At 35.8% G+C, this 12158-nt stretch overlaps 1 protein-coding gene across 2 annotated transcripts in view; it reads left to right on the forward strand.

Moving 5' to 3' along the window:
- Nucleotides 1-12158, forward strand: part of SLIT3 (slit guidance ligand 3) — a 505354-nt gene that overhangs the window by 370545 nt on the left and 122651 nt on the right. For both annotated transcript variants that reach the window (XM_070739462.1, XM_070739463.1), the window contains 2 exons: nt 2236-2386; nt 4214-4288. In XM_070739462.1, the coding sequence (XP_070595563.1) occupies nt 2236-2386; nt 4214-4288 (226 nt within the window). The remainder of the gene's footprint in view (nt 1-2235; nt 2387-4213; nt 4289-12158) is intronic.

The following is a 12158-nucleotide window of genomic DNA, read 5'->3' on the forward strand; positions in this document are numbered from 1 at the left end:
TGGCTTTTAAGATGGCCTTTTTTAATACAGTCCACTGGGTGCATGCTCCTGCCATTTTATCCCTCCCCTTTAATTCATTATTTAAATATTCCCCCATTGCATTAAAATTTGTTTTTCTGAAATCCAATACTTTGGTTGCAGTATAGGATTGCTCACCATCAGTTTTTACATCAAACCACAAACATAGATGGTCACTGCAACCTAAATTTTCTCCCACCTTGACCTCTGAAACCCGATTCCCATTGGTAAAAACTAAATCTAGAATATTCTCCCCTCTAGTTGGTGTCTTAACTAGCTGTGCCATAGCTGCTCCTGTAAAGGCCTCTACTATATTCTTACTTTTGCATGTAAGGGCACTGGGGATATTCCAGTCAACATCAGGCATGTTGAAATCACCCATAACCACAATATCTCCCTTTACTGCCATTAGGGTAATCTCATCCACCATCTTGTTGTCATGTTCCTCAGATTGCCCTGGAGGCCTATAGATCACCCCAATTCTAATGACAGAACCGTCTTTATTTTGCATGCAAATCCAGAGGGTCTCCAGATCTTTACATGTATTTTGAATTAGTATTGTTTTTAGACTTTCTTTAACATAAATGGCTACTCCACCTCCCCTTCTCTCTATTCTATCCTTCCTATACAGTGTATATCCTGGTATGGATATTTCCCATTCATTAGAATCCCTAAACCATGTCTCAGTTATGGCAACCAGATCCAAATTATCTCTAGATATTATGGCCATTAACTCACAGAGCTTGTTGCTCAAGCTTCGAGCATTTGTGTACATTACCCGAAGAACATTATTTTCATTATTAGTTTGCCCCTTATCATCAGCAACTACATCTATTTTATTTACAGCTCCCTTTTCATAAGCTTCCAGAAACTGATTTATCCTCATTGGTCGGGGACAGAAATCCTCCACATCTGGTACATCTCTGTCCCCTTTACCTAGTTTAAATGCCTGTCCAAAAAAGTTCTGAATTCCTCACCGAGCACCTGGGCACCTCTGTATGATGGATGCAAACCATCCCTCTTAAACAACTCCCTATTAGACCACCTATTGACATCATGACTTACATAACCAAAACCTTCAGCTTTACACCACTGCCTTAACCACACATTAAACTCTCTGATACAACTTGTTTTACCCTCCTGGCCACAAACCGGTAACACCTCTGAGAAAGTCACTGAATCAGTTATTTTACCCAGCTCCACACTTAGACATTGAAAATCTCTTTTTACTACATTAACATTTCTCTGGGACAAATCGTTTGTGCCAAGATGCACCACCACATCAACGTTATTATCTTTACTCACAGCCTTGATAATGTTTGTAATCCGCCTCCTATCCCTGTGGGCAGTGGCTCCTGTTCTTTTTCATTGTTTATTTTATTGCTATATTATCTTTTATTCTGTTCATACACTTTTCATTTCTTCCTTTTTTATTGTTGTAAGCTGCCTAGAGTAGCTCCCTGATGAGATAGGTGGAAATAAATTTAACAATGGGGGAACTGTGACATCTCCTCTGGGCCTACACAGTTTATGCATGGTATGTTTGTGTGTATGTTTCTTTTAAGGGTTTTTTAGTGACTTTTTAATTATTAGATTTGTTATGTATTGTACTATTATTGTTGTGAGCCACCCCATGTCTATGGAGAGGGGTGGCATACAAATCTAATAAATAATAATAATAATAATGAGGCCAAGCGCTTATTTCAGGGTTCAAAAAAATATAAAACAAGGATTTATTTTCAGTTGTAGTGCAAGAGTAGACTAAGTTATAGTTCTTACTAACTATACAGTGACCAATTTTAAAGAAAGTAGAATTTCTTGAATTCAGTTAGTTTCAGTTGTGTTCCTATGTTGTTAAAATATTTATACTCCTAAAGCACTCACCGATCTTCTATGCTATGCTAATGTGACTGACATTCGCCTACCTTCATTCCACTGTATCATTTGCCAGAAGATAGTTATTAATATCATTATTATTTTTTCATAACTGTCTCTTTGACAAGGAGACAGATTTCTTCTCTGTAGATTCACATAAAAGTGTCTTTTTAAAAATTGTTTCAGAGCATAATGCAGAGAATATCACAAGAATTCACAAGAATTTATTCGTGTGAAGTTCAAGAATAAATGGAAGTGTTCTTTTCCATTGTATTTTGAGATATTATTCTTATTAGTATTTTGCAATTTGCATCTTTACCTATAAATATTTCAATTTTTCAGGTTCAGAGGACTATAGGAGTAGATTCAGTGGGGAGTGTTTTATGGACCTCATCTGTCCTGAGAAATGTCGCTGTGAGGGAACATTTGTGGACTGTTCCAACCAAAAGCTTACTAGGTTTCCAAGTCACCTTCCAGAATATACCACAGATCTGTAAGTGTAATATTTTTATAAGAAATGCCTCATTATAAATGATAAGAAATGCTTCATTATAAAAAATATTATTTTTTGTGGCTCCAGCCAGATGTTATCAAATATATCAATGGACAATGTTTACTGACAAGAATGTAGCCAATCTTGAAATTCTAAATAGATGTTAACTATGATGAAATTGTTATAGAATCTCCAACCTGTAATCTGGATTAGGATATTGGTAAAATATCAGGTAGGAGGCTACAGCAAAAAAATTCAATATTTTTGCCAGGAAAGCTACATGGATGTGTCCATGAAGTTTCCTGCCTTAAGAACCAAGGCATCTGTCTTTCATCTCATTCTTACAAAAACTCTTTAAAGTAAGCTAAACAGAAAAAAGGATTGACCCACAGCAACAAGATAACTTCATGATTAAGGGAATTGGAAACTGTATATCTCTAATCTACTTCAACATAATCACAACTACAGTGATACCTTGTCTTACGAACCCCTCGTCATACGAACTTTTCGAGATACGAACCCGGGGTTTAAGATTTCTTTGCCTCATCTTAAAAACTCTTTCCGTCTTACGAACCTGAGCCCGGATCCATGGTCTCTCTTACTGCGCCTGTGCTCTCTGACTGCCGAAGGGATTCCCCTGCCTTGTGACTGTCACTGCCGGGATTTCCTATTTGCTTGCATGGGAATTCCCCACCAGAATTCCCCACCCCCTTTTGCTTGCACCTGAGGTGGGGAATGTCAGAGCTGCCCCATTTCCTTGCCATTTTTCCCTCTAGCCCTCCACTTTCTCTGCTCCCCACAGCTGCTCCATCCTACTGTCAAAATCCCCCCTAGCCTGCCGCTTCCTGTGCTCCATCTCACTGCTAAAATCACCCCTCCGAAAGCTTCCTATCTTGCCCCAGATTTCCACAAAAATCACCATTCCAAAAGCTTCTTACCTTGCACTAAATTCCCCCCAAAATCACCATTCCAAAAGCTTCTTACCTTGCACTAAATTCCCCCAAAAATCACCATTCCAAAAGCTTCTTACCTTGCACTAAATTCCCCCAAAAATCACCACTTCAAAAGCTTCCTATCTTGCCCTAAATTCCCCCAAAAATCACCACTTCAAAAGCTTCCTATCTTGCACTAAATTCCCCCAAAATCGCCACTTCAAAGCTTCCTAAGCCACCCCAAATCACTTCCAAAGTCTTCCAAACTCACCTCTCCTTTCAAAGTGCCTTGTTTCTCCTTGCTGCCTTTCTTCACTCCATTTGCCTTCATTAGGACCTGGATTTGGGTGACATAGGAAGCAGCTGGAGGGGCGATTTTGGGGGGAATTTAGTGCAAGGTAGGAAGCTTTCGGAGTGGTGAATTTTGGGGGAATTTAGGGCAAGATAGGAAGCTTTTGGACTGGCAATTTTTGGGGGAACTTGGGGCAGTGTTACCCTTCATTAGGACCTCCATTCCTCGCTTCTCCTCACTGTCTGTCTCCACTCTGTTAGCCTTTACTTTGTCCGCCTGCCTTAAAGTTTGGATTTTCCTAATGGGTTTGCATGCATTATTTGCTTTTACATTGATTCCTATGGGAAACAATGTTTTGTCTTATGAACTTTTCATCTTACGAACCTCATCCCGGAACCAATTAAGTTCGTAAGACAAGGTATCACTGTATATATCTTTCCTTTTTGCAAATATTCCACAGTGTGTGTGTGTGTGTATTTGTGTGCATGGTATATAAGAGTGTGTAGTCTTCCTTTTCATTATCAGCAAAATATGTTACATGTATATATATGAGGCATTTGGGACAAAAGATGATTCAATATTTTTATTTTTATTTTTCAAAAGTCGTCTACATGATAATGATATTTCAATTTTGGAAGCTACTGGAATATTCAAGAAGCTCCCTAGTCTACGAAAAATGTAAGACATTTATTTTATTTGTTAATAGAACCCTGCTGGCTCAAATATGAAATATTCAGACTGTATGCTTATATATATATATTTAATTGAAAATAAGTCCCATTCCAAAACATTTCATCTTGAAGGTTTTTTTTTAACCCAACCACTATGTTTTAGAAAGCATTGGTTATTTTATGGATACAGTTTACTGTGGAAGTTTTGGAAGAGGGTAAAAAAAGGTAGTAGTGTGGAAGGTTTCTTATTGTTCTTTTAGTTACACTTTCAGTTTGTCAAGACAAATCCAAGCAATATGACATATTCCACAATCCCATATTCACAGTGTTTCAAATTAGAAAAACACTTAATGGTTGGTGTTGACATCTTTTAGCAGCTAACTTCATGGTAGCTTAGCAGATATGTAATCTGGTGTACATTTTAAGGATCTGGTGTACATTTTAATGATATAACTTAGATATGCAAGGAATTGGTTAATGTCTTATGTGTATTAGTTTGCATTTACATCTGAAATGAATTTATAATGTAATAATATTGAGTTACCTATGCCTGCTGTCCAATGTTAAATTTAGAAGAAACCATGCTGGTATGTATATGAATTGGTACACCTTTTGTTCTGTGTCCACAAACAACTAAATATTTGATATTCAGTATTAATTTCAGGCTACACAAGGCCCCTATCTAAATTCTAGTTTCACTGCTGTATCTGATTCCATTTAGTGAAGTTTGCAAAGTAATGAAACATTCTCATGGCTCATGTAAATTGTTAATTTAAGAATACAGTACATGGAATCGCAGATTTACAAAGCAATGTTCCATTATTTTGCATATTTCTCCAAACTGAATCAAATGGAATGCATATCAGGTTATCTACACTTTTAATCTTTTAAATAATGGAAATATATTTGATTAAGCTTCAATTTCATTAATTTATTTCCAGAAAGATTTCAGTAGCTCAGTGCTTTGTGGTACCATTTCAGCATGACAGTTTTCAAGAAGGAGGGATAGTTTAAGAAAGCAATGTTATTTTTCAATTACTATGATATGCAACACTCATGTCCCCTTTTGCTTTTTTTAAACATTTATTTTTAAGAATCTGTAAATATTCTATTCCTTTCTTCTTCAAAGACAAAAAGGTAAGAGTACAGGTCAAATTCAGGTACATAATAAATCGAAGTAAATAGATTAATAACTGAAACAACAAGTACTAAGGGTGTTGTGTGTTGATCATAAGCATTGTCTTAATCAGATTTATCAAAGACAAATCCAAGCAGAATGTTTGAAATTATTTATATACTCTTAATTTGCCTAGTATTTATTTCTATTTTTAAAAAGTCTATCCTATACTCAGTACTATTGTATTAAAGCCAGATTTGTTTCTTGTTTATATTTTCTGAACAATAACAAATCAGTTTTATGTTTGTAACATTTTCCCCCTTTTATATGAAATGGAATTGAAGGCCCAAAGGAGGTAGAACACATATTTTGAATAAATCGTTCTATGTACTGAATTTATTTTTGCTTTCTTGTATATATGAAAAAGCGATTAGGTTTCTAACCCATGCAAATAGAACAACTAGTAATTGATTGAACTATTTATTTAGGAATATTTGTTAGCTTCTCTTCAGTCATGGTACTCAGACAAGCTTATAAACAAAAATTTAGAAATATCATAAAAATAATCAAAAATGCATGCCAAGCATTGAAGTCTAGTTGTTTCAGCACACAATGAACAGAGAATGAAAATGCATGGACAAACAAAAAGTTGTTCACTAGACTTGAGGAAGAAATAATAATAACACCAAGTGAATCTATTATTTATTTATAAATAATCTAAATTTTATAATGGATTCCAAGTAGTAGACTTCTATAGATAAATCTTTCCTAGATAGGGATCAAGATCCCAAACATGTAGGGGGAAATTGAGAAATATTTGGAGGTTTTTCATTGTAGAGGGTGCAACTTGAAGAATTTAGGCTGATTTATTTTTCTAAAAGGTCATAAGGTTTCATTACTCTGCGTGTTTTCAAATTCCTGGTTAGATTAGCATGAGTCTGCTTGAGATGAAAACAATTGCATTTGTTGTGGTTTATCAATCAAAATATGCCAAAATTGAAAGTTACTTTATTTATCATTCTTTAAGGAATGCAACATATGGTACCGATATGACTAAGCTGATGTTCAATCTATATCATATCTATATTACTGTGTGTTCAATTCAAATTTATTCATGTCCATAAGGACCAAAATAATCTTAATTCATGTTGTGTAAAAGTCTTCATTGACAAAATACCTGCTTGGTGACAAAAGTTATTTTTGTTGGCTCACTTGGTAACAACAGTATTATCTGTAAGATAGCTACTTGGAACATAAGGTAGGTAAATGGCAAAAGACTGTGACCTAAGTATTCAAATGAATGATGAACATGAAGGACAGAAAAAAATAGCAGGGGTATCTGTGTGGTTAAAGAAAAGGAAAGAATGTCAGATGGCCTTTTAGTTCTTTAATGTATTTACGGTTCAATATAGAATGCTTGTGATAACAATATTAGTGTGTTGCTTATATACTATAAGTACACACAACTTCATGTTATTTTGTATGCAAATAATGCCACATTGAAGGCTGAAAACCCAAATTATTTTTAGCAGATATTAGATAGATGCCATGAAAAGTGCAAGAGTCTACGGAGAGGGGCGGCATACAAATCTAATAAATAAATAAATAAATAAAATAAGAGGGATGAAGGGAGAGACAGAGACAGAGAGATAGAAAGAGACAGAGAGCAGGACGGTTGTTTTCCAGAGAAAATGGAGCAAGCAGTTATGATTTCTACATCTGTACCTTAGTAGTAGAATGTTTACTAAATTCATTCATTCATTCAATTTTTATGCCGCCCTTCTCCTTAGACTCAGGGCGGCTTACAACATGTTAGCAATAGCACTTTTTAACATAGCCAGCATATTGCCCCCACAATCTGGGTCCTCATTTTACCCACCTCGGAAGGATGGAAGGCTGAGTCAACCTTGAGCCGGTGATGAGATTTGAACTGCTGACCTGCAGATCTACAGTTTGAATTGGATATTACAGCAGAAACATCAGTGTTAGTTGGATGTGATGGCAAGTAGGAAAGTTATGTTCAGGTGGTTTCTTCACAAAAAGAAGAAATGAGAAGTGAATCACAAAACAAATACCATATATGAAGGAAGAGGTCAAGAGAAAGAAGGGACAATTAAAGTTGTGCTTGAAAAGAGTTGATGTGATTTTTACAAAGTGATGGGTGAAAAGTTTAAAGAACAAAGATAGTTTATGAAGCAGCATATAACTGATAATTTCCGCCATTCCCTATATTTTCCATAGTTCCTAGGCTTACAAGCTAGCGTGTCAGCTAGAATATTAGCATAAGCCAGATGTTTCCTTTCCTTTTCTCATTTTATCCCTGTTGGTTTTGGTTTATAATTTATTATTTCTTCTATGTTCTTTTCATAATGTTGCTTATCCCAAAAGGGAAATGATGTATATATATAAGTATGTACGTATGAGTATAATAAGAATTGTTTTGACTCTCAGGGTTAGAGTTTTTCCCCCCTGATTGTATTGTATATTTTTCTATAATTGAATGTATACTGTCATGGAATACTTGGGAAGTAGTTTAGAATTTTCTAAAAATAAATAATATAGAAATAAATGAATAAAGCTTCATACAAGTTACCGCAACATAAAGCTCTCATATAGCTTTCATTCTAAAATAGTGCTAACAGTGTAATACTATAATACTTCCAGAAATATTATTTCCCATACATCAACAAGATAATGCTCATGGTACCAAAACAGAGATAACCGGAGTTTAAAACAAGAACAGAATACATTTGTATCTCAGGTTTAGTAGTTAAAGTTGAAGCCACTAAAGTTATCTTGTAGGCAGAAATATCACTGTGGGCATCTATTATCTCAAAAACATTAAACATTGATGCAATTTTTTTACATGTTTATATTTTACGGGCAAATGGAAACTGGCACTCTATAAAGAAAAAAAAAACAACCCTGAAAAATTTTATTTTATTTACAAAACATTACCTATGTGTCACACAAGAACACATTTCCAAAATGAAAATTATAAGCTGTTGCTAGGTTGAAAATAGCCCACCTCTAAATATAACTTTGAGTATAGAGAGTATCTTTGGAAGACCGGTGTGGTGGCAGAAGACAATATTCACAGTTTAACTATTTTAGGTATATTAATAATAATAGTGTCCTATTCTCTCCTCAAAGAACTTGGATTTATCCATTTTACATAAATACCACCTAATTATCAGTCTTACTTTTGGGAGAAGGTTAAAGAGAGAATGGTACACTTTCACTTGCATTGTGCCCTAAAGGAAGCAGATGATGATACTTTTCTTCACACAGAGATCATATTAGTCACCCTGTTGAATGACCATCAACTTGAAGGAAGGGTATGTGCCTCCTCTTGTCACATCTCAGCAGCATCCAAACTATTAATTGTGATATATTCTTGGGATGCTGGCAAACTTTCTGCTCCTACCTAATTATACACTTTCAATCAGTAGGGTATGTAGTAGGGATGATCCATGGACCACTCCAGTGTGGAGTGTTGCTGGTTCCTTTTCTTTCCTGTCTGCTGTTTAAAATTTACATGAAGCCATTGGGTGAGTTCATCCACTAGTTTGAGAAAACATGCCCTTGTTACATTAATGATACTCAACACTAATGATACAATGCTATGCCAGAGCAAGAAAGTCTTTGAGGAACATTCTTGCTCCATATCTACTGATATGGATGCAATATAACAGGTTCAAGTTGAGTCTCAATGAGATTCAGTTTATGTTTCTCCAGAAATTATTTGGCACTCTATTCCAGTGATACCCCAGATAGAATAGCACTTTCCCAGAGCAGCAGATCTGTGATTTAGAGATTCTCCTAGACTTGTAGCAGGCATGCACATGAGCATCTGTAACTCTATTTGTGTGACCAGTAGATGCATGGGTGCCACTCGTGCAAATTGAGTTTCAAATAGAAGCATCTGTTGCAAATGGAGCTGTGCATGCATGTTCACCCACTGTTTGCATGGCTATGTTGCTATGGGCTAGGGATTGGAGAACCTGCTCTACAGTGTGCAGCCTCTGAAGATGTTTAAGCTGTAATTGGTCTAAAATATAGAATCAATCTTTTCAACCAGCCTCTTGCTGGGGATCTGAATGATGCTATGACTCCTAACCAGAAGTCGGATTCAGCAGGTTCTGACCAGTTCTGGAGAACTGGTAGTGGGGATTTTGAGTAGTTCAGAGAACTAGTAAATATCACCTCTGACTGGCCCCACCCCTATCTATTCTCTTCCTGAGTCCCAGCTAATCGGGAGGAAATGGAGATTTTGCAATATCCTTCCCCTAGAGTGGGGAAGGAATGGAGATTTTACAGTATCCTTCCCCTGCCACACTCACCAAGCCACACTCACAGAATTGGTAGTAAAAAAGGTTGAATCCCATACACTGCTCCTAACCTCTAGAAATATAATTTATGAAAACATAATTTTTGAGAATGGCATTTGTGGGTTAATATTTTCTCATCAGATATGTATATGTATTTAAATCATTTTAATCTTATTAGTGCTGTATTTTTGTATATGATTAATCATATCAGTTTACTTAGTTATTTTAATGTTCTGATTTCAAAAGTTTTCACAAATACTTTTAAAATAAAATAGTATAAAACTTTAGTAAAAAGATTAAATATGAGCAAAGAATGGGGAACTGGACCTGGTCCAGAGACCAATTCCATTCTCTACTTGCCTTGGTGGACTAGATAACAGTAGAATCAATGCCTAAGAAAGAGAAGATAATTTATAGAAGCACAGATGCCAAATAAGGCAGAGAGTTATCAATCTACAGTACATTTCACCTTATTCCATAGACAGCTCCTGGATGGTTCATCACTTGCATGCATTTCTCTGCAGGAGAAGGGGTGTGCCTGAAAGAATACTTTCATTCAAATATTGGCAGCTCTTCTTATACCATATGGATGAAGACTGCTTATGAAAGATGAAGCCAGCATTTCTGAGTTTGTCCTACTCTGATGGCCTTAGAAGGCAAAATCAAAGCAGGTAGTTGATTAAGAATGCCTACTAGATTGATTGTCTTGGGTTAACCTCATGTTTTTTGCCTGTATGAGAGGTAGAGCTGTGCTTGCTGGCATTCTTAATTCTCTCTTGTTATAGTTAGCAAATATAAAGCATACATTTTCAGATTTCCATAGAGGGATGTACTATGTTAGATGTGCCATCACGGACTTCTCTGTTCTATGGAGTTTTGAATGCTAATGTCGTTCCTAAAATGAAATTAGCTTTTCATTATTTTACTATGGCAATGTATGAACTTACCAATGTTTGTGAAAATTAAACACAAAGGAGACACGTCAATTAATAAGACACCTTAAAATATATTTGATATGCTACTATTAAGTATAAGTTGGCAGACAGCATTCATTTGGAGCCTTTGTCTGGTCGGTGAATAAGTCATGTTTAAGCAGCACCAAAACGATTCATTGACACAATTGATTTCAGGGTCAATTGTGTCTCCTTTGAAGAAGTCCCTCAGGATAAATTTACATGATAACTCATCATGAATACTGAAAAGCTATTAAATACTTGCCTGTAATGAATGTGAATTACACATAGTTAGGACTATTGAACTCCCAATGTACTGCTAGTATATGAGAAATATTTCATAAACTTGGGGATAAAAACCTTCCAGATGACAAAATATTGACAAATTTACCATTAGAAGCAATTAAAAGTTTGCACATTATCACATTACCCATACTGAAACTGATATATTGATGTAAAATTATTCATGATTGATTATAGGAAAGTTTTCTCCTTAAGCTATCTATGCTGAAGCCACTCAACTGAAGGCATCAGTATAAGAATAATAGGCTACTGTAGCCATCAAACACACTGGCCTGTTTTGGGTTTGGTACTGCTAGATTCATAGTTTTTGACATTCTAGTTTACCCAAATCTAGTTTCAGTTCAGTATGATGTAAATTACACTTATATGATTGATTTATAATTCTTTGTATGAGTCTTACAGTCTAAGAATGTCAAAAGAAAACCTTGAGGTTAACTGGTATTCAGAGAGTTCCTTCTGATAAAATATTTCTATGTGTTGGAAGCCAGTTTCTTGAAGGATCAGCAGAACTGGGCAGAAAAATTGACCCTAACAGATAAGTGTACTTCTCTTTTCATAAGTTATTGGGTAAAATACTGCAAGTGTCCCTCAGATGAGTACACGAATGGCATTGGAAGGGAAATGCATTGGTAGACAAGAGCCTGAAGGTTTCCAAGGAACACTTCACAAAAATGCATTAATCTATTAATGAGAGATTGCTTTCATTCCAGCTGGTTGCAAAGGCAAGAGGAGTTTGGGAACTTTTGTTGTTTGTTTTTACAGGCAAATAAATGTTCAGCTTATTTAGAAAATGACCTTGTAGTATACACAGGCAAAGATACATGAGTTTTGATATAATTTTGAAGTTCAACAGTCAATGGATTTTCCAGATTACAGTACATTAAATCTGAAAGGGAAACTTTATCTCAGTAATAGAAGCTGAGAAGGTGTGTGTGAGTGTGTGTGTTTACTGTCTACCTTTTGCTTTGTGTGTAGTGACTGGTTGTTTTAAATTCAGAATGCTCTTCCTTTGAGGTAAATGAAACAATTCACACTATATACTGTTGTGGTTAGCTCTGGCCCAGCTCCTGCCCCAAGGAATGTGCAGGTGGATGTGGGAGAAACATCCACATGCCGCAGGCCTGTTTTGCTCCCGATGGAATCTGCCGATGAAGCCTCCTCTGACCAAGGAAG

The sequence above is a fragment of the Erythrolamprus reginae genome, chromosome 2 (assembly GCF_031021105.1).
Source record: "Erythrolamprus reginae isolate rEryReg1 chromosome 2, rEryReg1.hap1, whole genome shotgun sequence".
Taxonomy (NCBI): domain Eukaryota; kingdom Metazoa; phylum Chordata; class Lepidosauria; order Squamata; family Dipsadidae; genus Erythrolamprus; species Erythrolamprus reginae.